Source organism: Alligator sinensis, unplaced genomic scaffold (assembly GCF_000455745.1).
Source record: "Alligator sinensis unplaced genomic scaffold, ASM45574v1 scaffold226_1, whole genome shotgun sequence".
Classification (NCBI taxonomy): Eukaryota; Metazoa; Chordata; order Crocodylia; family Alligatoridae; genus Alligator; species Alligator sinensis.
The window spans coordinates 2364441-2391247 of record NW_005842028.1 but is presented as its reverse complement, the minus strand read 5'-3'; the positions used below and the strand labels follow the sequence as shown (position 1 = coordinate 2391247).

Here is a 26807-nt window from a genome sequence, read left to right as displayed (position 1 = left end):
GATTTCAAATGGGGGGAAAAAATGTTAAAAACGTTTGACCTGTTGTGGTCTTTCTGAGTTCTTTGCAACAGAAAATTTACTTTATTAGTTTTCTGTAGTCAAAAAATGAGTGAAAACTAAGAGTTGGTGTTTTCTGAGAGGGGTCTTGAGTCTAATGAGGGATGCTAGAGTCCAAAAAGGTTGAGAACCACTGATCTAAATGTTCTAAACCAGCAGCTGTAGGTTTTGTACCATCAACCTTAATTTCCTAACTATTGAGTGTTTGACTTTTCAGCAATAATATTCTTTTTAAAAAACAGGGGGAGGAGGAGGGAAAGGGGAATTTGGGATCTGTTCTTTTTGTTTTTTATTTTGCGTTTATGAAGAAATGTAGAGAAATACTTAGGGCCATGTGCATGAATGAAGAAGAACCCTGCACACTGTCACTTAAAAAAACCCCATAATCAATATCCTGACATCCAGCAATCATGATAGGCTTGTTTTTATAACCTCTGCTTATATGGACTGATATTTACTCCTGCTCTTCATTCAACTGAAGTCAATGAATATTTCATAAAGTCCATGAAAATGCCTGCACACAGTAAGAATTACTCGGTCTGAATTAAAAAAGGACGAGGGTGGGTTGAAGAATCTTGTGTAGGGGAGGAAAAAGAAAATCCAAGGTTTTTCTGGTTTTATTTCCAGCATCTTTCAGGTCCTCCTTCATCTCTGTTAATTTGAACTAAAAGTCACTGAACAAGACAAGACTCAAAGCTTCAGGGAGCTGGAGACAACAGCAAATTACCCTTTTCCAGCCTGTTTGTATACTCTTTGCCAGGGAATATTATTGGACAGATGTGATAAAATCCTTTTAATGATTTCAGTGTCTCCTAAAAATTTAAAAGCAACAGGGTGCAGCCTGAAGTCCTTATTCAGCTTATATTCGGGTCTCAATCAGGCAAAGCTCCTGTAGAAATGGGCCTAAAATAATGGTCCTATTTAGGGACGGAGTACAGAATGAATTTAAGCCTTAGGAATTGACCTGACACTGTTTTTCCAGCAAGCAGGTTCCAAGTATATAAGGGCACCTGGTAGCAATCACTTCAGGGAGGAACTTGTGAGAACACACAGTTCCAGCTCGGGGGCTTGCAGAAGAGGCAAGAAGAACATAGGATGGAAAGGCAGAGGCATACCTGGAAAGGTTTGCACCCTGGGTAACTGCAGGCTTTGGCTGATATGAAGGACCTCCAAGGTAGGGGGCTTGAGGGTCCTGGCAGGTATGAGCTCAGCTTTGTGGAATAAAGGTAGGAGCCAGGGGTTGAGGCAAGGGGCTCAAGTTTCCTGGCAGCTCAGTACAGAGCAGGGAAAGGTGTCCCCCAGCCAAGGAGTTAAGCTTCTTGCTTGCCATCCCCGGCACTTGCAGCCAAATCACATGCTGAGCAACAATATAAAACTCTTAGTTCAATTGTATCTGAAATGTAGGGCAGGCACACAGCTGGACCCCATAGCTGCCAGAAGCCTTGACCCCTTCTGCCTCCACCCCTCGGCTCCATGCCCCATTCTGTGCAGCAAAACCCTATAGGTGCTAGAGCAGGGGTAGGCAAAATGTGGCCCATGGGCCAGATGCAGCCCGCCAGGCCATTCTATCCGGCCCGTGGGGCCCCTAAAAAATTTAGAGAATGTATATGTATCTGCCCCTGGCTGCCTGTCATGCAGCCCTCGGTGGTTTTGCTAAACTCAGCCCAAAATAGTTGCCCACACCTGTGCTAGAGCCTAAAGCCCCTCTGTGTGCATTCTGGCACCCTCCTGCCTCTGTCCCAGTGCCCAGGGCTTGTGCCGCCCTCATTCATTCCTAGTTATACTACTGCTGAAAGGGACCTCCTCAACCATCAAATCTAGTCCCTTGTGTTTGCAAAGAATCATTTGTTCAAAAGGATCAAGAAAGCCATCTACTCCAGCCCCTCTCACATGTCATAGCCACAAAGCACCCTATAAGAAAGCCCTACAATATACCATAGATAAAGAGCAAGGGATGGCGAAGTACTGCCAATGCCTCGCCACATGCAGGAAATTACTTAGGTTAAGCTCTGTCCAGATGATCTAAAGAAAAGGACCAAGTCCCGCACTAAAAAGAAAAGCAAGAAAAACCCCCAATAATCCTTGCCAGTCTGACCTATTCCTATGCCCGAATTTGGCAGTAAACTTGATTATATATGCATGAGTTGCACCCACCAGAAAGGCACCTTAGAAGTTTCAAAGTACCATCAAGCCAAACATCCACCCCTGCCTGTCCTGAGCTTTAGAAGACAGCAAGAAAAATACCCAGAAGCTACCAATGAAATCATGGTGGAGGAGAAATAATCTTCTTAGCACATACAGGAAACTAGTTGATGATGTCTTTCAATACATGCTACCTCCCCCATCACTGTGTTTTTTAAATAGACATGATTGTTTGTTTTCCAAGGAAATGCATTCAGTACATTGTAGTAATTTTATTAAAAGGTTATGCTCTGCTTGCCAGAGAAACCAGCTCAATGTTTAATGTTGCTTTTGTGCCTAGTTCTGGTGTTTTTATTGAAATCACATGGTAATCCCCTAACACAAGGGGTTTTCAACCTTTCTTAATAAGTGTACCCCAAGTGGCCAGATGCAGAGCAGTGGGGTGAGGAGGGGGTGGTGCATCGGCCGGATGCGGAGCGGCAGCATCGTGGGGTGGCAGCAGCCACATGCGAGATTCCCCTCACCCCCGAGTCTGGCCAGCCAGGCAGGGGCACTGCTGCCCTCATGTCCCATCCCGTCCCCGCCCCTCCCCCAAGCCCTGCTTCTGGGAGGCAGCGGCACAGGGTGGTGCATCATCCCCGCTTGCCCACGTGTACCCTCTAGTGCCTTCCCGCGTACCCCTGGGGGTACACGTACCCCCTGTAGACAACCCCTGCCCTAACAGGTTTAAAAGGTTTCACAAAGTTCCTTTAACACATCTATGCAGGGGCTTTTCACAGTAGCAAGGAAAGAAAAGCACAGAACAGTTCCATAAGGATCCTAATTCTCTCAAACTGTCCTCCTGACAACACCTTCCATTCCCAAGTACCAACTGCATTCACTTTTCTTTCATAATTCTTTGTGAGCACTATTATCAAAAAAACAAACTGAAAACTAAAAAATGCCACTCATCTAGCGTTCTCCCTTGGGTCTTCACTGAGCTTAATTGGCCAATTTTATTCAAGTAAAGTGAGAGAAAATCAGCAAGGCTGCACCTCACCTTACATTCCCTTGTAAACTGATCAGATTTACCACTTACAGACTGGGACAGCAAAGTGGAAACCTGCGGCTTGGCAGAAGGGGAGATGGTTATAGTCAGCCACTCCAGTTTCCAGCTGGAATGAAAATAAAGAATGTTTTTGTATTATAATAGTCACAATATTTAACACTCATGCAGGCCTTCTTACCTGAAGTATGGTTCTGCCTGCTTGACAAGTAAGGAAACGGATATTGTAAGCTGAAATGACTTACTAGGTCATACAATGAGACAATAGCACAATCCCTGTGTTCCCAACCTACTGCTCTGTCCAACTTCTATGAACAAGGCTCATGTTATATTAAAAGCTAGTGATATGTAATCATTCCTGTGAGGAAAGATTCCGTGATGGAATTAGCTATAGTTGTCTCCTGTATTTATATCACGGTTACTTCTCTGCACTGTAAAACAAGACAGGCAGTCTCCTGTCTTACTGATGTTCTTGGTGTGCGTTTCTAAGGGTCCCCAATGCAACTTTCTTTCTGTACCTTAGGTCTGGGTGGAACATCATGTCTGCGACTTGTTAGTTCACATGCCCATACTAAACAGAAGGGCATCAGGGGGAATTAAAAGGAATGAAATCTCTTTCCACATTATTTGGGCAGTCCCTGATCTATTTCAATACAATTACGTGTATCCCTTTATTATACATATTGTGTGTATATTAAAATACTGTTTTTTCTTTTTCCTCTCTAATGATTTCTGCTTTTATACTTTTTTTCTTTGACTAGGTTGCCTGGAGACCTGTATTTTCAGGCATAGTCATGCAGTTTGTTCTTGGGCTTATTACGCTAAGGACTAAAGCAGGTTTCGAAGTATTTAATTGGCTGGGCAAGCAGATACAGGTAAAGTATTCACCAAAGAGGGAGTCTTTCCTTTTTTATCATTTTCTGCAATGGAGTTTTATGTTACAATGAAAGTAAACCACACAATAACAGGCTTGTCCTCCTCCTGCCCCTAAATAGTGTGCTTCCCTTGTCATGAGAAGTAGTTTTATGTTCTAACAACCCAGGGCCCCAAAAAATCAGTGCAAGTTTTGCCAATTGGTTCCTTAATATCTTGATTTCCCAAGGGAAGCAGAGTACTCCTGGAGATAACTTACTTGATGATCAGATCTAGGTCACATCAGATCACATCTTTGCTTACTGGCTTCAGATGAGCATGTTGTTAAGTGCTGAAGGTAAGACCTAATAAGAAATGGTGAGAATTCTTTCTACTTTTGGTTGACCATCACCTCCTTTAGGCTGAAACCACAGCCCACCTGATCTCCAGGCAAGAGAAAATTATCATCCTGGTCTATTAGCAAGTTCAACTGGACATGGTGCAATTCTGAAACATACTTACAGGAAACTCCCCTAAAATATCAGGGAACAGAAGATTTAGACAGACACAATAACTGTAGCCACTGTCATTCTGGCATAGATGTCTACAGTCCTCACCCATATGGATTTCCATGGTTCTCAGAGACAACAATAAAATGCAAGCATTGGTGGAAAGAAGGCAAAACTGTACAAGAAAGGACCTGCCCACAGAGAGAACCAGGACTCTGTGCCATTGCTGAAGTGGAGGCTGCATCCCTAGGGCCAACCTGCAAGCCAACAAAAACCATCTGTTCATGAAGGGTAATAATCGGGAGGAAGTTGAAAGTTGGGTAAAGTGGTACAGTGAAGGAAATTCACAGTTTTGACACAAGGGCACTCACCTGACAGCTCTTAAAATGTGCAGGTGACCAATTTAAATGTATAAAAATAAACTGCAACATAAAAAGGATTTTAAAATTATAATGGGCCTACGCTGTGGCCATGAAGCTAATGGTTTTAACACAAACTATCAGCTTTTCCTCAGAGCTCAGATTTGGGTTGAGGCTGTGCTGAGCTTATTCTTCACTGGTTTCCACATGGCACATGACCATTCTTTTGGGAAATGCTTGTTTAGCCCTCAGGTTTCACCGTACATATCAATAACATATTGCTCAGAGTTGCACTACAGAGTTGTGCCAACAACAGCATAGGAATGCACCACAATAGCATCTTTGGAGCAATGAAAAATAAACAGTTCCTATGGGATTGTGCGTGACCTTTAGCTACGTTCATAGGCAGGGAGTGCTGCTTACTACATATTGTCCATTTCCCAGTTCTGAGTCCCCAGGTTTATTTAGTACAAATAATAATCATAATGAATGTATGGCAGTGTGGTTCTGCCCCACACCAAAGGAAGCTTTGGAGCGATGCACCATATGTCCCTTTCCACAACTGGCAAACACAATGATCTGGCACTGAAGCATGACCCGTGACCATGCTCTTTACCTGCCTACTATGACGCAATGAGGATGCAGGCCGCAGATCCCAGACTCCCCTAAACAGGGGGACTGCAGTCGAGTTTGACACTGGCATGGATGCAGAACAGAAAGACGCTTTGCAACTCCCCACTATCAACTGCAATCTTACCCATTATGATTATAAAATCTGTATAATATATGAATAGTATTATTATTATTATTATCAGCTGTTTGAAACAGGCTTTGTTTTTTTCTCGTTAGGCTTTCCTGGGATACTCTGATGCTGGTGCGGAATTTGTTTTTGGTAAAAAATACGTGGATCACTTCTTTGCCTTTAAGGTAAACAGCCATTATATATGTTGTGCATATGACACATTAATCACAGCATCGAGGCACAGTTCCATCAAAAGGTGTGTTCTCTGTTTGTTTAGCCACACACCCTTGTTTGTTTGTGCAACCACAAGGTGTCCAGGAAACAATTTTGACAATAAGATTATGACTCATTCTGTGACAAAAGTGCAGGAACCCCCCAATTAAAATGTTTGCTTAATGTCCTGCTTTAAATCAATTTAATCCAGCTGTTGCAATCCATTAGGATTAGGGGCAAATTCTCTAAAAGGAGACATAACAAACTATAAGGGCCTCACCTAGTTGCTCACAAGCAGATTAATTTCTGTCAGGACTATTGCTTAGATACTACTGAGATAGATGACTTATAAATACTACAGATTGGTAGAGAGAATAACAATAAGGCAGGACCAGCCACTAAATTCCAGTTAGGTTTCCCAATTCTATAAGAAGATCTGTAAAAGTAGCTGCTTGGGGAAGGAAGTGAGAGACATGCTTTTCACTTCTTTCCAAATCAAAGTGAGTCAGGTCATGCCAATGGTGCTTCACTTCCATGAAAAGGCAGACAGCTAGGCAAGGAGTATTAACCCTCCATTTTCCTGAAAAGATATGCTAGGAAAATTGGTCATGATTACAGTCTACTTGGTTCAAGAGACAGAGAGTTCTAGTATCTTTCCAACCTCTTATCTATTCTGTCTCTAGGATTGAGGTGAATGATAACCCAGAAGGGTGTTTCACATTTAGCTTTCCAGATAAACAAGACTGGCCCTATTTTTTTAGCAAGCAGAGCAATCTGGCTGCATCTACGTATGCACTTAACTGCAGAATAAACTAATTAGCTGCTGAATAAAGCATCACCGTCTACACAAGCAACACTGTTAGCCTGCAGTAAACTAATGCTGCCATAAGATACTGCTGTCAGGGACAGTACTATCTTACAGTGGCGTTATTAACTGCAATCAAATGCACATGTAAACACTGACCACAGGTGTAAATTTCTCCCAGCCAGCAGGGGCAGACTTCTGTCTGCTGCCTAGACAGATGGCTCTGCACTTCCAGCATCCTTGTGCCCCAGCCAGTCCCAAAGCCCCCCCCTGGAGCCCGGGGCTGCCCCCAGCTGCCCCACTCCCCATACCCTCAACCCTGGCATAAACTGCTCTGCCCTGGCTCAGATTGCTGCTGTCCTGGCTGCATGTGTAGATGCTGTGCTCAGGAGTAGCTTACTCTGGCTCAAACTGCTCTGGAGTTTATTGCTTCAAATTAATTGCATGTGTAGATGCACCCCACCCCTGAGTAACACAGCTCAGCAAAAGGAACACTGTGTTTTGCTGACTTGTCCTAATAAATAATCCTCCTGCCTTCTAAGAGGCACAGAGTACTCATTCATAAGCAGTCAACAACCTTGATGTCCATGCATGTCAAACAGGTTATTACTAAAGAGAGTCAGGAATAAATATAAGCAAAAATAATAGATTTTCAGCAAAAGAACAAAAATGAGGGTTTTTTTTCAAATTTCTTTTGCTATCCAATCCTCACTGTCAGTCACTTAAGAGTTTGTGTACATGGGACAATACAATGCTAAGTGAAAATACCCAAGCTATCTCTTAATGAGCTGGCTTGCATACTGGAAGCAGTACAGCTGAGACAGCATGGCAGTCCTTCCAGACTAATTGGCCACACTCAGTTCCATCCTAATTTCCAACTGATTTAGGAAATAAATCACCTTGAACACCAGATATCCCCTAGGTATACAGATTAGCACATGCCAACAAGGTCCACTACACACATGGCCAGGATTGTTTGAAGATGTGAATTTGAGTATATATTTTCTAGTCACAGTCACTGCATACATAGAATTAACTTTGTCTAAAATAGGTACCTAATCTGTTTCTCCAAAATAGTGTAACTGGGCAGTCTGTCCCTTTAAGAGAGCCCAATTACAGGGCTTTTGGATGAATAGAGAGTATGCCGCTAGGAGCTTTAAAAAGCTCCTAGAAGAGCAAGCAAGGGAGAAGGAAGTGAACTGCGAGCAGAACAGTTTGCTATATGGAGGGTCCACTCTGATGTGCTGGGATCAGAGCCAAAAGGTCCCAGTGCCTGGGACAGGGCAAAAAAAAAGGTTCAGTTTATTTATTTGCTTGTTTGTTAGTTAGGACTGTTTTATTTGGGAGAACTAGCTGAGGAGGTCCACAGAGGGTAAAACCTGCCTGCAGAAGCCAGCAGGCTAGGCAACCTGCTTATAAAACAGGTACAGGCAAAAGCTGTTATTAGTTTTGCACCAAAAAAAATCATATTTACATGCACAAAATGCTACTGCAAGTTTTTGTGCACACATGCATCTTTCAAGTATAATATAGACCCTATTTTTGAAAGTGCAGCCTAGCAAATCAAGATCTGATTTGATTAAAATATTTACTCATACAAAACAGAGATGTTATATACAGGTCATCTCTACTTGACCTTTTAGCAACTCCAGGAAGTTGGAAGATTCCACCATAATACCTCTTGGCAGGAGTAAAGACTGATCCGCCAAAACTCACTGGTTGGTATTGACTCTTCTATGCTGTTAACATAAAAGGGCAAGACTTACTGTTGGCAGTTAGGTTATTAGATTTTGATTGCTTTGGCCACTTGCAGGAAGTTGATATTACCCTGAGGTCAAAGGACGCATTTGAATGCTTGAGACTGAATCCCTTTAAAATTCTCCAAAGCTAGCTTTAAATGTCACCCTTCTGCTTCTTACTGCAAAGGCCAGTCACAAAAGATGCTGAGCATCTTCACAATCACAATTTTCATAGGACTGTTGAGTGTTCACCAGCAAAGAACCATACCCTTCGCACAGTGTATTAAATTTCTGTAGAGTTAAACGACATGTCAGTAGGTCCAAAGATTATTTCGCATACCTATTAGCATGAATTAATGGATGTGTAACACCCTGGCTAATCAAAAGTACGTAAAGGCATAACATGTGCCGATAGTTCTGTTTTCTTTGGGATTTTTCTTTGCTCTCCCCTACCTTGGGGGTCTTTAAGAGGAGGCTAGACATGCACCTGGCTGGGGTTGTCTGACCCCAGTGTTCTTTCCTGCCCAGGGCAGGGACTTGGACTCAATGATCAGCTAAGATCCCTTCCAACCCAAACATCTATGAATCTATGAATTTTATTACTCTGCTAGCAATGAATGTAGCATTTGTAGCTCATGGACATGACATCTATAAATGACTTTTTGATGCTTCTGGCTTTTTCATTTAATGTTCAGGGCCTTTATCTTAATATATTTATCCATTACTTAGTGCTTGTCTACATGACGAAGTGACCCTGGCATAAGGGAGCATATGCTCCCTCTGAGCATATGCTGACCCTCTCCCTTTCATAGTTTCATAGTTGGTAGGGTTGGAAGGGACCTGAGTAGATCATCAAGTCCGACCCCGTGCCATGACAGGAAAGAGTACTGGGGTCAAACGACCCCAGCAAGGTGTTCATCCAGCCTCCTCTTAAAGACCCCCAGGGTAGGAGCCAGCACCACTTCGCTTGGAAGTTGGTTCCAGATCCTAGCCACCCTGACAGTGAAGTAGTGCCTCCTGATATCTAGCCTGAATCTACCCTCTGCTAGCTTGTGACCATTATTTCTTGTCACTCCTGGGAGTGCTTGGGGGAACAGGGACTCCCCCAATGCCTGCTGGTCCCCCCTGAATAGTTTGTAAACAGCCACTAGATCCCCCCTCAGCCTTCTCTTGTGGAGGCTGAACAGGTTCAGGTCCCTCAGCCTCTCCTCGTAGGGCCTGCCCTGCTGCCCCTGATCATGCGAGTGGCCCTCTTCTGGACTCTCTCCATGTTGTCCACATCCCTCCTGAAGTGCAGCACCCAGAACTGGATGCAGTACTCCAACTGTGGCCTGACCAGTGCTGCATAGAGAGGGAGGATCACCTCCTTGGACCTGCTTGAGATGCATCTGTGGATGCATGACAAGGTGCAGTTGTCCTTCCTGACCGCTTCCCCGCACTGTCGGCCCATGTTCATTTTGGCATCAATAATGACTCCAAGATCCTTTTCTGCCTCTGCACTGACAAGAAGAGAGTTCCCCAGCCTGTAGGTATGCTGCTGGTTCTTCCTCCCCAGGTGCAGTACCTTGAATACCAGAATACGCTCCCCTAGGACAATCTTATTCTGATACAATAGTGTCCACACAGGGAATTGTACCAGGACAGCTAGAATATTTTGAATATTTAACTAATGAAATGTTCCCTCATAGAGGCTAGCCTTAACTCACCTGGGCATTAGTGTATTGTATCAAAATAAGTACATGTAAATGGAGGGTGCAGTTTAGAATGAGTTTTGGCTTTCTTTCTGACCTCTTCTTTCATAGATGCTCATACATTTTGAATGCCCTTTGCATTGGCCGTTTCCATTAACAGTCTCATCCTAAACGTGGTGAATGCATGTGCCGGTGTATGTAGTTTGGACAACACTGATTAAACTCTTCAGTTAGTATGTTAGAAAAATCTCTCCTATCCATCCTTTAGATAGCCAGAATCAGTATCACAAATGAGCAGTGCACAGGACGTAGAGATTCCTGAAGAGTTCAGAGTGGGAAAACCAAAATGTTTAGTGTCCATCCTGCTTTCCCCCCCCCCCCCCCCCCCCCCCACTTCCTCTTTGGTGCAGTTGCTTGCAGTCTCTGAAAAACAGAGTGGCCCTTTGACCTTTTATTTTTAAATGCATTCCACAATCTAACTCACCCAACAAAAGAAATTCCCAGTTGAGCTAATGTTGAGGCCGAGCTTTCCTTTTTGTGCATAGATTTTTTTCTACATAAATCATGCATGCATCCACTCCCTGTTTAGAGTATCCTGCAAAATCTTGGCATATTCATGGAAACGAAGACTGTGGGGAGCCTTCATTTAAAACAGCTTTGCTTCTATTGAGTTAAACCAGCCACCTACCATTAGCCTAAGTTTGTTTTTTTTTCCATGGATCACTGAGTACAGTGCAATTGAGAAACCAGGCAGAGTAAAGTATGTAAAAAAATATTTACCACACATCTTGGGTAACTGAATTCCAGAGGCTTACACAAAGAAGGGAATAACTGATATTTTTCAAATAGATAATACTATGCACTACATAAAATCTAGCCTGGACAGAATGGGCCATCTCAGCAATTAGGCACCTCCTACTCAGCTGTGTACTACTTTCTGCTGAAAATAGAAAGACAAAAGTTGTATCATATTAGGGCTTTTTTTTTTAACTAACCCTTTAAATTCTTGTGTATAAATTACTGTGCACAGGGTCATCTGTACACAGGACAAAAGAAAATGAGATTTCTAAAACCTAACTTCTTTAAGTCAGTTGTAAACTGATTTTATGACAGAGAGAGAGGGAGGCCTCTGGTTACATTGGCAATTGATAAGTGCAGTAAGAAAGAGAGATGGGTACCAAGTGTCACACCTAAGTGATATATTTTTTCCTTGCTCCCCCCCGTCCCCCATTTATCAGACACACTGTTTGTGTCTACACAAGACACTGACTGCATAGTTGTTACTGCACAGTCATTTAGTACATTCACATGCAAGTACTAACTGACTGCTCAGTAACTGGCATTGCTGCACAGTAGCGTTCCCAAGCAGCTTTTTGGTGATGCTGACTATGCAGTTGCTTGTCACTATTATGCAGTAGTGTCGCATCACTCTTTGTACCATGCAATGCTGTTGCGCAGTAGTAACAAGCTACAGTGCAGGCAGTGTCTCATGTAGACATGGCCTCTCAGAAGCACCCTACATTTGCTGCATTCAGAAGGAAGGCTGTTAGCTTGTAATTTTGAATTGCTACCTGAGGTTGCCATCTGCCTGTCCTTGTCCTCCTGCCCCTGCCACTTCTGCTTCTCTGTTGGATAAGGGTAACAGGTTAGGCACCTGAGGAGTACTGTGATACCCTCTGAAGGCCCCCTCATCCCTGCTAGGCTCTTTCTGTGTTCTGGGTCTCACCTTGCCTTCTTATTTGCTATGTCTTGATGAAACCTTTGTGAAAGGTAAGTTGCCCCTAGTGCTCTCTCTTTTCCTGTGGTCAGTTATCAACCTTGTATACCTTAAGGGCTTATTGCATGGCTCCAATCTTCCCTTACACCATGCCCCATGCCTTGTAGGTGTTTTGAGTCACCAGTCAGGTGGGACCCTTGTCCCTCAGTCTCCAGGCCACCTCAGGCCTTCCTTCCCTTGTTGGGGTTTCCACCCTCCTGGCTTCAGCCCCTCTGCTCTGGCTGGTCCCTTATATAAGGCCCATTGTTTTAGCCTGACTTCTGGGTCCCAGCCTTAACTCAGCCCCTTTCTGGGCTCCTGGTCCCACTTTCTTTCAGCCCCTCTCTGGGAGAAGGCCTTGGGACTGCCTCCAGCAGGACCCCAAGCTTGGAGCTCCAACAAGAATATTGACTTAAAGCCATTTGTTTGCTTAGAACCATCCCCTCTCTGTCCCAGGTAATATTCCCCTGTTCCCAGGTCTGCAGAGCAGTTTACCCTAATTCCTCGTAAAGATCTAGGAATTAGGGTAAGCCGCTCTGCAGACCTGGGAACAGGGCTCCATTCCTCATGGCTGTCAGGCTCAACTGCCTGACCATTGCAAGCTTTGGGCTTATATAGGTCAAGCCTGAGCCCTCTTCCAGTCATGTGACTCCCCTGTCAGCTGACCTGCCTACAGGACTGTTCCTTAACCCTTTCTCTGCTGGTTGCTTGTGCCTCTGCTACAAAGACCTTGCCCTTAAAGGGGGCATGCCATTTATCAATAACAGGGCCAGGGTTCCCTTTTACAATAACCATATTCCTACAACTGGAGGGGATTCTGGAGCTCTGTGCAGTTTAAGGTAACCACCCATCCCTAATTGGGTGGGACAGTCCCAGAATGGGAACATCAAGTCCCAATCCCAGGATGTATGACTCCAGGACAGTATTTGTCCCGGATTCATGGTATCCTGCAAGGGGTCCAGGTTTGGAAAGTGGCAGGTTTCCCCTTGCAGGCTGCTTGGAGCTGTCGAGAGCACAGCCAGGCAGCATGGAGAGCAGCTCCCTGCAGGTAAGTCTATGGGAGAGAGGGGACATAAGGCCCATGGGAGGGCAGATTGAGGGAGGGAGTGGCAGCAGCTGGAGATGCTGCCCAGCCAGGGTGTGCATGGAGCTTGAGGCTGGGTTGGAGAATGAGATGGAGCCACGGGAGTCTCATTCAAGGCGCAGGGGGCAGCTCCCTACCACTGCATGCACTCCCGGGGTGGGGGGGTGGGGCTTTGAGGGAGCACGTGCCCCCCCAATTTGTGCATGAGGCAAGGGCGGATACAGGCTGCCCACTGCTAGCCTTGGAGCCCCACACCATCTGCATGCCCCCTGCCCACCCAGCAGTAGTGGGGGCAATGGCAGTTTGGAGTTGTGACCCTGCTGCTGCCAAGTGGACTGGGGCACGTGGCTGGCATAGGATTCCCAGGGGAAAGGCAGCAGGGTGGGTAGCCCTGAGCCTGCAGTGGGCAACCTGCATCTGCACCCACTTCTTTTGGCTTGACTCTGCTCCAGCTATGCCCCCAACAGAGGTGAGGGGTGGGAGCAGGTGGGCATGTGTCCCACCTTTTTTTTTTTTTTTAAAGATGGTCACCCTAGTGCAGCTACACTCATTGCATTACCATTCAAACACAGGACATGAAATAAGCAGAAAAGTAAGACCCATTATGAGGAATATCCTTACAAAAGAAAGGCAGTGAAAATTTGGGGGAGAAGGTGCTGTGAACCTCTTCCCTAGCTCCAGCTCCTCCAGTACATCAGTGCTAAAGGTTCATCCCATTGTCCAGCTATCACCAATACAATGGTCACATCCAATACAATGACAAGTTCAGGCAATTGGAAAGAGGCCCCATAATATTTTTTTGCAGGGCAGAAATAGCTTTGGCTATGAACCAGAGAGGGTGTCATCACCCAGAAAGTGTTTTAGAGCTTCATCAGCATTGGTTATTGTACTAACTCTCCTCTGGAGGAATAAGTTAATTTATTGACAAGTCCTGTAATGATGAGGCATTTGACTTTTTCACACTGTTTTTATTCTGTTCATTATTTTTATTTATGATGTGTTATTTCTCCAATTGCACATATACATATAAAAGTTTTCTGGCTTTTGAGGTACTGATTTAAACCTGACTAATCTCTCTGAGTTCTCTTGGACCTGGCATGAGATTATTTTTTCCTGTTACTTACTAGCATAGAAATGTTCAGTTCCTGTGTTTAACCTATATATGAACCAAATAATTCAATTTTAATTGAGAATGAAAATGTAATGCAGTTAATTACCTACCAGACTGTGAGTTGTGCATATGTTATTCCACCTGTGATTCTTTAAAACCATACGCTTAGAGAGAGTTTTTCCTACAGTGTCCACTGCTATACAATAAATATATCCCGATAAATCTGTTTTTTAAACCATTTAATGTCCCTGCTTACTGTTGCAGAATTCCATACTACCTAGAACTGACATAATAAGCAGTGTTATACAGGGAACAGAGCTGACCTTGAATAATTAAGAGAAGAAGACTTTGATAGAGTATGTTTCTTAATATGCTGAATGAAGTGATGTTAGGCTGTTCACCTTGATTTTGTGAATGTTAAGTCAACATAAGTCCATACTAGAACCCACAGTCCAAACCACCTCAGACTTGTGGAAAATTTAAATTTGGATACAGATTCAGGATCTGAAACTTTTGTATGTTCTATGTTTATAAAGGTATGAACTAGATCTTTCCTTTTACCCACATGTACAGAACTGTGGTAGTTTAGTTCCAGATTTGAACTTTACATCTCAGATGTGCCAGATCTAAAACCAGATCTAAGACACAATCAATTGAGTTCATGAACTTGCAGATCCTGATGCCAATGTAAAGTAGATATGAGTTGCCAAATACTGAGCTGATTTAAACACAGCTGCAGATAACTATACATTGTATGGAGATGTAAGAGTTCCAAAGTTATCACAGTTTTATCTGGAAAAATATCATGCAAAGTAATTCATCCAAACTCAATAAAGCTGGAAAAACACCCTAGAAGTTTAAAGATGAAATCATGGCAGAACAGAAGCATATGAGATGAATGACTAAGTTTCAAAATCTCCAAGAGTTTTCAAAATCTGCACCTCTAAGACATCCGTCCTTTGTTAACAACATTAAATGACTTATAAAATTGAGAAAAATAAAGAACACTTTAAAATTTTTAATTATTTTATATTTCTAAATTAGGTCCTGCCAATAGTGATTTTCTTCAGCACTGTGATGTCTATGCTTTACCACGTTGGATTCATGCAATGGCTCATTAAAAAGGTACCAAAGCCTTGAATTTTGTCAACAGTTTTTTATATAAGCTAGACAGGTATTATATAAATGTAGTGCACAGAGGGTTAAATTGTAGCTTTTGGGGATAGCTGCTGCCTGGAGAGTGAGGGAGCAGGGCCTGGGTTCTAGCCTGGAGCTTTGCTTCCAGTGAGACAGAAACTTACCCTCTGCACTGTCCTCCATCCATTTTTTCCAGTGTTTATTACATTCAAGGGGCAGGGGTCAGCTTCAAGAAGAGTACTGCAGAAGAGGGTGGGTAATACCTAGTGGCACGATGGTTAGAGAACTATTCTGGAAAGTCAGACAGATGCAGATTCAAAGCCTGTCTAAGTAAGGGAAGCTTAGATTGTAGCTTTCCAGGTTCCCAGGCAAGTACCTTAACCACACTCCTATTGAAGCTAAAACAGGCGAGGATCCTTTCCTATTTTGTTTCCAGGACTTGCATTTTGGTACATGTGTATTTAGTTGTCTATGTACACAGCATTACACATTCAGAAAATGGGATCCCACCTAAGTGCCAAAAAATGTCCCTTATGCAACTAAGAAAACTGCCAGTCAGATGGCCAAAAGGAAGTAGAATTCCATCCCAAGACAAAAGTATGGTGAAAGCCCAGGCAACAAAAGGCATGTGTTCAATTTCTCCAGATATTAGGGGTGTGCAAAATGGGCCGTATTCGATTCGGATTTGGATTCAGCTCAAATCAGGGACAGTGATCAGATTCGTTGATTCAGATCACTGTCCCTATTTTATTTGGCCGAATCCGAAGATTCAATGCGATTCGGAGAATGAGCAATTCGGCCGTAGACACAGCTTTAAATGTTTTCTCTACATACCTTGAGGTACCAGGTGTGGCTCATGAATGCTGCAATGGTGGGGCAGATGGAGCATCCCACAGGAGCGTGGGGGGGTCCCCGCGTGCTCAGTGGCGAACCCAGAAGTGGACCGGAAGTACTACCAGTCCACTTCCAGGTCCACCACCAAGCGCATGGGGGACCCCCGCACTGCCCGTCCTCCAGCTCAACAATCAGCCATGGGGGGAACCCAGGTGCCCCCCCAGACCCAGGAGGCACCAGTCGCTGAGCTGGGGAGTGGGGCACACTCCACAGTGGGCCCAGAAGTGGACCGGAAGTGCTTCTGGTCCACTTCTGGGTCCACTGCTGAGCACCCTGAGGACACCCTGTGCTCCTGTGGGATGCTTCATCCTCCCCAGTAACTCAGCATTCACAAGCCACCTGGTACCTTGAGGTATGTAGAAAAAACATTTAAAGCTGTGTCTATGTCTGAATCATCGAATCTTTCCAAATCTCTCTGAATCGATTTGAAGGGTTCCAATTCAATTTGGAGAGATTAAAGGGTCTCCTGATTTGATTTAGATTTGGAGATTCGGGCCAAGTCTCTGCCAAATTAAATCAGCGACTGAAGCTTTGCACAGCCCTACCAGATATATGAGTTATTATTGGACCTCCTCAAAAAGCCATATAATCTACCAACATCCCTATTAATATTAGCATAATAAGACTGATGGTATGCAGTTACTTGGAGCTAGTAAAACAGTAAGAATTGTTACTTTTGTATCCTGCCCAAATTGTTAGGCCCTTAGAGATGTATATAAGTAAAAGATAGGTCTCATAGCTAACTTGAAAGTAATCTTTCTCAGTAGCTTAGTCCTGACAAGACCATGAAATATTTGTGGTATTTCAAGTACTGCTGCTTTTGCTGAAACTTTTAAACACTTCAATTAATCAGGCATATTTTTCTGTCCAGTCATTGTTAAGGTAATTCTTAAGTTAAGAAATCTCTGTCTTAAGGGAAACCACTTAATTTAAAATCTTGGTATTACCAAATGATTCTTGTCTATCTTTTGAGAAACAGGTCACCTCTGACACTTTACCACCCCACATCAAACATACCCAGTTAGTTTCTATCTTCATATTTTAGTAGCCAGCCATTCTGTTCCAAAGACTTCCAAATGCTGGGTCTTTATCACACCTACCGTATTATCCCATAAATGAAACATGTGAGTTACTTTTTCAGGAGAGGTCAAGTGATTTCTGGCTAGTACTTGTATGTTAGTGTTACCCATGCACATGGGCAGATCTAGGATTTTGAAAAAGGTGAGATGAGATGCATCATCACATATAACACAACACATTTTTCTCGCAGTAAAAAGAAACTAGAAGCATTACTAATATGCTAGGGGCCTAGGGCTATAGTATTCAGTTTAAAATTGATGCAAAAACAAATATAACTTTATTGGAATAAGTTAAAAACAGTCTCTGGTACTGTGACATAGGAGCTACATTACAAGGAGAAGCTAATAGAGAACAGAATTGCAGAAGAAAGACTAGCTTGATTAGTGGAACATCAAAACCATTAAAAAAGAAAGAGGCTCATTAACCCCGGTGGAATGAAGATTTTAGAAGAAATCAGGTAGCTTTTAATGAGCCATGAAGTCAGTTGACTCCCTTACTGATGCCTGGATAAGAATGCTGCTGCCATTGCCACGTAGTTGGTTTTAACCTTTGGGTGGACCGGGAATCAAAGGAGAGTGCAGCTGCACCAGTACACCACCCCTGGATCTACCCCTGGTGTTACCTGTTCCACTCTATACCTGTTAAACACCAGATATGCATCTGTTACAGCTCACAGTTACAGTTTGGCTCCATAGTGTAAATACTTAAGTCTTTGGTTCTAGTGGATAACGGCTTCTGTCATCCAATTACATAATCAATCTCTTTCATTGACTGTCCAGTGAGCTCATCATATGAAGAATACAGTTTTTGAACACTGGTAATTGAAGGTTAACTGATGGAACCTTACAAACCACACTTTTTCCTTCTTATTCATTTTCCTTTCAGACAGCAGCTGAGTTTGTTTGGAATCAATCTGGGAAATTTATTTGCCTTTATATAAACTCGATTTGTTTCAGTGGAGCCATCAAAGTTCATATACTCCCTTGGAATTGTAGCTAATCAGTAGACATGTCAAAATATCTGCTTTGATGATGACATTTGAACAAGTAGGTTTCCAGGCCAATGATAGCAAGAGCTTTCAGCATTATCCATGCAATTTGCTAAAGTATTCCTTCACTGGATTCTTTTTGTAGCTACTGTTGAGTATTTTCACTATAGCTTGAAGGTGAAAGTTACATGATCACTAACTCATGAAATATCATAACCTTTGCTCTGAGTTCTTCACATTCACATAAAGGGTGTGGAATAGTTAAATAGACATACAGACAAGAATTTTCTCCGTTATTACTCAATAGCTTATCATTTTCAGGTTGGTTGGATTATGCAAATTACCATGGGGACATCTCCTGTTGAATCCCTAGTAGCAGCTGGCAACATATTTGTGGGGCAGGTGAGTTACAAAATAGATAATACACAAATACCCTTAGGTTGGGCACAGATTCATTGGACACCAAAAAATGAAATTAAACCAGAAAGTTGAACAAGTTTTGTGTATGAAGGTAGCACTCTAATGTACCAGCTCAGGTGGCTGGTGTTCAGGAAGCCAGAATTGCATGAGACTTACAAGTCAACAGTAACACACAATAAACCATGGCTATACTGAGTTCACACATGAACCTCTAGTATAAACCAGGGGGACCTGCCTCCTTAAAAGGAGAGTGAAACTGGTGCAAAAATAGAAAGCAAGCAATAAAAGAACATTTAGAGAAAAGAGAAAAATAAGGCAACGGGTGGTGTGTGCAAGGATCCAGCCCAGAGGAACAAAGGAAAGTGCCCATCTGCCAATCCATTGCAGTGGGGGTCCTAGTAAAAGAGAACAAGCAAGCAAGACATGATCTCCAGCCAGCTGCAGAGGGGGCCCGACTGGAGGCATAACTAATAAATTTTGCATGCTGGGCAAAACTCCCCTGTACCTTGTGCAGGGGAAAGTGCCCAGCACCAGAGAGCAGGGGAAAGGAGAGTGGTCAGTCTTATCTGACTCAGGGACTCAAAGACCCTAGCTGCTGCTGCTCTGTCTCCACACTCTGCTCCTAAGAGTCCTGTGGTGCAAGGCTGTTCCTGCCATTAACCAGAAAGCCACAGCACCCTGGGGTCCCTTGAGATCCTTTCAAGGGTGCTACTTAGTGCCATGCAATGTGATTACTGTTAGGTGCGCAGATCCCTGCACATGATAAACACAGATATTTCAAATAGGAATCCATTCTCTTAAAAACATTGTGACCCATTGGGTCTCTCTGACAGAAGAACTGCTCTATTATTTTTCTGTAGTCAAAAATGAGTGAAAACAAAGAGGTGGCATTTTCTGAGGGGGGTCTTGTGCCTAAAAGGTTGAGAACTAGTAGTTAAAAAAAAAAACACCAGACACAATGCTAAAATAAGGAGCATGAGGGTTTGTCCAGAAATTACTCTTTTGATTGTCACTTTTCTTTTCCAGACAGAGTCCCCCCTTCTGGTGCGGCCCTATTTACCACATGTCACCAAGTCAGAGCTGCATTCGATCATGACTGCAGGGTTCTCCACCATTGCTGGGAGCGTCTTAGGAGCTTACATTTCGTTTGGGGTAAAGCCAGAAGTAATACATCATGAAAGTGCACTGTGTGTTCTGTTCCATTTCAAGGAATTGCCCATAAGGAAGCAAAGAAGAAAGAAATGTCAAAGCTGCAACTGAAGGAAACAGCCTGCCAACATCAGTAGTGTTTGCAGGCTGTCTGTGTATGGGGGCTGGCTCACACCCTCCCTTCTCTGCTGCTCCCACAGCTTCTGCCTGCAGGAGTTGCTGCTTCTGGAGCTGACTTCCCCTTCAATAGCGCTGCTTTTCTTTTCCTTGCCAACATGGGCACTTGGGGCTTGGCACCCCTTAGGCTGGGGGCAGTGGTTAACCCCAGGGAGTGCACGGGCAGTCTCCTCTACACCTTTCACCATTTTGTATTCCTCTGTCAGATCCCTGCTTATTTTTCTCCATCCCATATAAAACAAGATTAGTCTTTTTAATCATTCCGTGCAGGAGAAACCCTTCCAGCATCTCACAATGCTCTCTGGAAGTTTTTCCTCCTCTGTTCTTTTGATCTGAAGTGAACAAAGCTTAATTCCTGTCATCTGGAATTCCAGATTTCAGCCTCCCACCTCCTAACAGCTTCTGTGATGTCAGCACCAGCATCGCTGGCTATTTCCAAACTCTTCTGGCCTGAGACTGAAACACCCAAGGTTACTCTGAAGAGTGGCATAAAAATGGAGAAAGGGTAAGTACAGGATAATAAAACTAGCTGGATAGTAGAGACACCGGTATAAATAAGCACTCAGATATTATACCAGGGGTTGGCAACGTTTTTGGGCACAGTGCCAAAAAACCTTGAAACCTCTACTTGTAAGATGTTGGTGTGCCAGTAGTGGATGGCAGGGGAACCACGAGCCTGGGTTGTCCAGAGCCGAGGCTGGCTGCGGCATGCCGAAATGGCTTCATGTGCCACACTCTGGCACATGCCTGGGGTTGCTGACCACTGTATTGTACTGAAAATGTGGTATAATTACTGCATTCATTTTGGATATTAAATTAAGTACGCATCAAGAATGCCCAAAGCAAATAGTTGGATGGCAAACACACAGATATATTTGTATGGATGTGCATTTCCCAATGTCATTTTCACAGACTCAGAATTGCAAGGTCCTAGGCATTATAGTAAATTCTCCAATGAGATTCACTGCCTGATACAGTTCTACAGGATGCTTTTCTGTTTGTTGTTGCCTTGTTTTGCTCTGAAGCACTTACTAACTGCTTGTAAGCAAGAGCAAAGGCAGTTGGATTATTTTAGCTACCGCATCTGAAAAGTACAAGCACCAAGTCCTCTATCAAGAAAGTCCCTGCACAGGTATACGTTTAAGAAGTCTAAACTCCTGTGCTTGCTAACAATAACATAGTAATGGGCGAGCCTCACACTTCCCCCTTCTAGCATCTCTGCAGGCACTGTAGGGTCAGAACATTTCAGTGCCCACTGAAGCCAGTGGAAAGACTCCTGTTGACTTCAGTAGGCACTGACCAGGGGCGCTGGACCAGGGGCAGCATGAGGTGAATGCCATTCCAGAAGACATATCGTAAGATCCCCTGGGAGGAATTCTGAAGCACAATTCAGAGTTTCTCTTAGGGGTTTCATGCACCATGCATGGCCTTGCTCTCTGTCAAATGCAGCTGAGAGCATCTAGGGTAAAAATGTACTGATTTGGAACATAATCTTATCAGTGCCTGTTCGGGTGATTTAATGTATATACGTTTAACGTTTATAGCCAACTATTGTGTAACTTTTACTGTCTTTGGACTTGTCTATGAACTGGAAATTGTCTCTTAATTTTTCCAATTCTGTTCTTGCTTTTGTTTGTAAAGAGACTCAAAAAACTTGCTGGAAGCTGCCAGCCAAGGTGCCACTGCCTCGATTCCTTTGGTGGCAAACATCGCTGTGAACTTGATTGCCTTCCTTGCTCTGCTGGCTTTTGTTGACTCAGCGCTGTCTTGGTTGGGGAATATGTTTGACTACCCACAGTTAAGTTTTGAGGTATTGTCCTTACTATATTGAATCCTCTCTCTTTAATCTGCATAGCTTTTGCTTACATAGGGAAAATGAGATGCGTCAGAAATTATTTTAATTGATTTTTTAAATAGTAAAGCTATTTGTTAAAAACGAATATGTTAGCTGGGATTGTGAATTTCAAGTAAGTGCTTATACTGGAACCATTTAACTAGGGTAACAGCTGGGCTAAACAAGACTGTCTGGGACTTGAACTGGAGTAGATGTAATTATTTTATTTAGTTTGGTTACTAAATTTTTAAATAAATGCTTGCACAAGCTGACTCTATGCAGACAGATGGGTATAAAGGTGCCTTACACAGTTTCAATTTATTCTTCTTCCCAGGCAGAAATAAGTCGCAGAGCTATAAGTACTTCTGCACCAGTCTCAGTGTACCCATGCCAATTGAGAGAGTCCTGCTTTAATTACACCAGTAAAATTAAACCCGAACAGCTGACAAACCTTTTGGGTACATTTCTCAGTGCTCAACCTCTTAATAAAAATATGTTAGTTAACGCACTTCATTTTCTCAGTATAGCTACACTGGATTTGATCAGCTGAGAAACTGGCCCTTATCAGTTTCTTGAGCACCCCAATCTTAAGTCACAGTCTAACAAAGCATTTAAGACTGTGCTTAATTTTAGGAATAAAATTAAAGGCATGCTGAACTACTTTCCTGCCTGTATATGTTTTGGGAGGTGGGGCGAGGGGGAGTGTTTTAATTAGAGCAGTTTCCGGGCAGCCGCTCTAATTAGAATGCCACAGCATCATGTGTATTAAGCTCCCATGACTTTAAAAATGGCAGTAGGATGCTTTATCTAAACCTCATTCTATGAGGTTTAAAATGTGCAGGGGCTTAATATACACAAAGATAATATACACTAATTAGAACACAAAGAAGGCTCAGTTAATCAAGTCTGCTCCAACACGGTCCAATTAGAATGCAAAGGAGCACGTGTATAAGCACCCACAGCTTGTACTTTTACAATCACATACATCTGACCCCTGAAATGCCCCTAGATGTTGGGGAGATGGCAATAAGGCCTATTTATGTACACTTTAAATGATTCTGGTTGCTTTTAGAGAACCCATCAGACTCCTGTATTCTCCTATCAATCTTTTCTTGTGATTTAGTAGTATTTGTTCTTTCCCACCTATTCCTCCCTTCTGTCTTATCTGTTTTACAGGTCATTTGTGCCTATGTCTTCATGCCATTTTCTTTTATGATGGGAGTAGACTGGGAAGACAGTTTTATTGTTGGTGGTCTCCTTGGTTACAAGACATTCTTCAATGAATTTGTGGCTTATGAACACCTTTCTGAATTGATTCACAAGAGAGAGAAAGGTGGGCCAGTGTACATGGATGGTGTGAAGCAATATATGACTGTGAGTAACATTTTACATTCTACTCATTTGCTGGGCCTAGGTCTCCCCCGTTGGAGCTCCATGGATTTTAATGGAGTCCAATGGCATAAATATGGCCCATTATTTTTATATTTTCTCTTGTATTCATCTTGTCCTAATCTGTCAGCAGCAGAGTCTAAATGCCCAAGTGTATCCTCTTCCATCCTCTATGATGGTCTTTCAGATTTGCCAGCTGACAGCATATTAGATCTCACAAGCAAAGTAGGGCCTGGTCAGTTCTCAGATAGTTGAACATGATAAAGTGGTGATGGAGTCTAAAACTATGTGTACACCACATTGCTAACCTGGGCCTTTACCCAAGTTTTACCCAACCTGGGCACAAAAACAGAGATATCAACCCAAATAGCCTGACCAAGAGGAAGAGATGGTTCAAGATCTTGGGGTGAACCTGAAAGTGTTCAGAATTTTATCTGAGGTCAGTCAGCCTTGGAACTTTGAAAGATGAATCCAACATGCTTATCATTCACCAACATACTTATCATTTATCTTATCATTAAACAATTTGGCATTGGAGATCTACTTTCTTTTTCAAGTGTACATGGGGAGCCAAATTCATTTGCAAAGACCTAGGAGATCCTCAGATTACAAAAAAACAGTAATCCCACAAAGGACTCATATGGGGATTTGCCAGTAGCAATTTTGATTATGAGATGATGGCCCAACTGAGAGAAGGGGATTTCAGGTTTTCATTTTTAGTTTCTTTTCAGCCTGAGAGCCTTCTAATATATCTTAAGACATATATGCACTGAGAGAAGGAGGGAGCGAGTGGTCTGCTGTGCCCACTCTCACAGTCTATAATAACAAGGCTTCCTGTTTTTTGAACTGGAAGAATACAAGTGAAGGCAGGGAAATCGCAGGACACAAAGCCATTTCCAGGAAAAGCAGATAGAGTGGGTACTTGAAAAGCATGCGCCTGCATATGTGCAGAATGATTGAAAATATCTACAAATTGGTTCTCAGAAAAAAGGAATGGAAACAAAGGAGCGTCGAATCAACAGAAAACCTTCTGGAACACTCAGTGGACTTTGGCGTGGGTGTAAAATATAACTAATGGAGAAAAAGGTTGTGATGGAGCAAAACTACCATCTGTAAAGAGATGTTCACTGCTTTCCCATACCTTTGAATCAAGTTGGTTTATTAGAGGACTATAGCCCAGTTTCACTCCAGGGAAACCAATATATAAATAAAAAAGGGCTCTTGTCAGAATGGCAGCAAGTGGTCAAGCAGTTCAAGGCTTTGTCATTAAAAAGTCTCCTGGGGAGATGGAATTCAATCCAAACCTTTTCCAGTCCAGAAGAGAGTGGCAGAGGTTGGGAAGAGCACATAACCCTAAAGGTGGACTTAGGAATTTTGGTGTTCTGGGCAGAAATATGCAAGACCAAGTTGGGACAAGGGGAGAGAGTCCTCCGTGCCATCTGACCACCCAAAAGACTTGTAAAGGGCATTTTGTAAATGCCAGGCATCATACTAGAAATTCCTCCCTTCTGTGCCCCAGCACTGAAATGGGATAGTTAGACATTGGTTGAGTGTATGTAAGATCAGGGAACAAGCACTAGAGAAAGGAAGCAGAACTTGATGGTTTTGCATAGATTTACTGTTCAGAGCTAAACTAGTCAACTACAGGTTAGTCTGACTCCCCTTAGCTTGCTAATACCTTAAAAAATTACCACTAGTAAAATAAGGACTATGATTGGGGAAAGGAGTAAGTGTCTTGTCGAAGACTACCAGATGAGTTGGTGACAGACCAACTTCAGGAGCTAGCTCCTGGCTCTCAGGAAATTAAATAAACCTCCCATTAATTAAACCTCTATTTAATCCACTTGACCAAGGAGCATTTTTTTATCACATACCTATCACAGGAGTCAGCAGTAAATGGATAATGCTCTGAAACAACCCTGCCTTTTGAAACTGATGAACAAGTTTATAATTTCTACCCTGCCTGAAGTATGTGTGTGTGTTTGTGTTTTTTAGATCCGTTCTGAAACCATTGCCACCTATGCCCTCTGTGGGTTTGCAAACTTTGGCTCTCTGGGACTGGTAATCGGAGGACTCAGTAAGGACAATACAGATTTCTCTTTTTAACAGTTCATTTGGCAAGTACAGTCCAAAGAAAATACTCTTAAGAGATGTGTTCTGGATGAACCTCACAAATAACCATGGCCCAGGCCCTTGGCAGCATTGCTGCTCCTGCAGGATAAAGCTGCTCTCAACTTGACTGAATCAGTCACTAGGACTAGGGACAGACATTCAAAAAGCCTGAGCCTGAATTGATTCGATCTTTACAGGTTAGTCTAACCTGGCTAGGCTAAATCAGTTTTGTACCCAGACAGACAACCCAGATATGCCTGCATATGTCTGCAGTAGCTCAGGCTGGAAGATGGAGGGGGGGCGGTGGCACTAGAGCAACCCTCCCTTTGCTTCCACAGGCTGAGCTGAGGGAGGCATAGCCAGGGCCCAGCAGGACTCTCTGATTATTCTCCTCCCTCCTAAGCAGCCCAGCAGGGAATGTTTACCACCTCTAACTCACTGTTTATCAACCCATTAAGAAAACAAAGGCTGTCTCCATTAACTAATGGAGCTCTTCTTAAACAGCTCATGGAAACAAAGGGGCATTTGTTAGCTCCAAAGAAGGACATTAGACTACCTGTTGATTAGCTCCAAAAAGCCTGTCTGCCTGTTGTCACCCACAGCACGGACCGTAGCCAGCACGTGGTTTGCTAGCTAATGCTAAAGTGTCTGCATAAGGCAGAGGGGAGGCGGGAATAATCCCTGCTTAGCAGGGAGAAGCCAGGCAGATGCTCTGTGCCTGCAAGTCTCTGCCAGAGCTGCAGCCAGGGAGCAGAGGGGAGGGGCCAGCCCTGCTGTGGAGCAGAGAGCCCCACCCAGCCCAGAGAGCATGGTGGGGTGCTGGGGATGTCTGGTTTATCTTAAACCAGCAAGGGGTCTGGGACAGACATTGCATAGACCTATTTGAGCCAAATCAGTTAAGTCTGATACTACATTCTACCGGGTTTATCTTAAACCAGTTTCAGCCATTTTCAAACTGGTTTATGTGCACTGAACATCTGTTCTGTTACAGGTTTAAACCAGTTTCTGATCACTTAAACTGGTTTATGTGTAATGTCTGTCCCTAGCCTGGCAAGCTCCCCTGGTATAGCATGAGCATTGGTTGTGGTTAAGCTGGTATAGAAGTGCCTAAGCTCTATTCATAAAGCTAATGCACTCATATAGCAGAGAATGTGGCCAAGTGTAGGGCCATGTAGCCATAGCATTCTTACCCCTCAGCAGTCCGCTACAGCCTTACCACCCCTTTGAGGCCTTTGGCAGCTAGTGGAGTAGCCCTTCTCTTTGGGGAAAAAAAATAAAAACAATTTTAATTGATTTCCTTGTGTTCCTGTTAGCATTCCGGAAACTATTCATTTGTCTACTAGGGAGCTGCCACACATGCAAAACAAACTGTTCTCTAAGGGAATAGTAAATGAACATTATAAATCAGGATGTATGTATTAAGGCTTCTACCTAATTCCCCAAAGGTTGGCTACATACTCCAGAAGAGTTCTGAGTCAGCTCTGCTGTGATCTGATGTGACCTCAGTCTGATACAAGGGGAA

At 43.3% G+C, this 26807-nt stretch overlaps 1 protein-coding gene across 1 annotated transcript in view; it reads left to right on the top strand.

Moving 5' to 3' along the window:
- The window catches only part of SLC28A3 (solute carrier family 28 member 3), a 93310-nt gene that overhangs the window by 57415 nt on the left and 9088 nt on the right, over window positions 1-26807 (top strand). Inside the window, exons 8-16 of the mRNA XM_006022301.3 lie at window positions 4006-4119; window positions 5814-5891; window positions 15150-15230; window positions 18526-18606; window positions 19651-19776; window positions 20325-20455; window positions 21592-21760; window positions 22961-23158; window positions 25169-25250. Coding sequence (XP_006022363.1) covers window positions 4006-4119; window positions 5814-5891; window positions 15150-15230; window positions 18526-18606; window positions 19651-19776; window positions 20325-20455; window positions 21592-21760; window positions 22961-23158; window positions 25169-25250 — 1060 coding nt within the window. The remainder of the gene's footprint in view (window positions 1-4005; window positions 4120-5813; window positions 5892-15149; window positions 15231-18525; window positions 18607-19650; window positions 19777-20324; window positions 20456-21591; window positions 21761-22960; window positions 23159-25168; window positions 25251-26807) is intronic.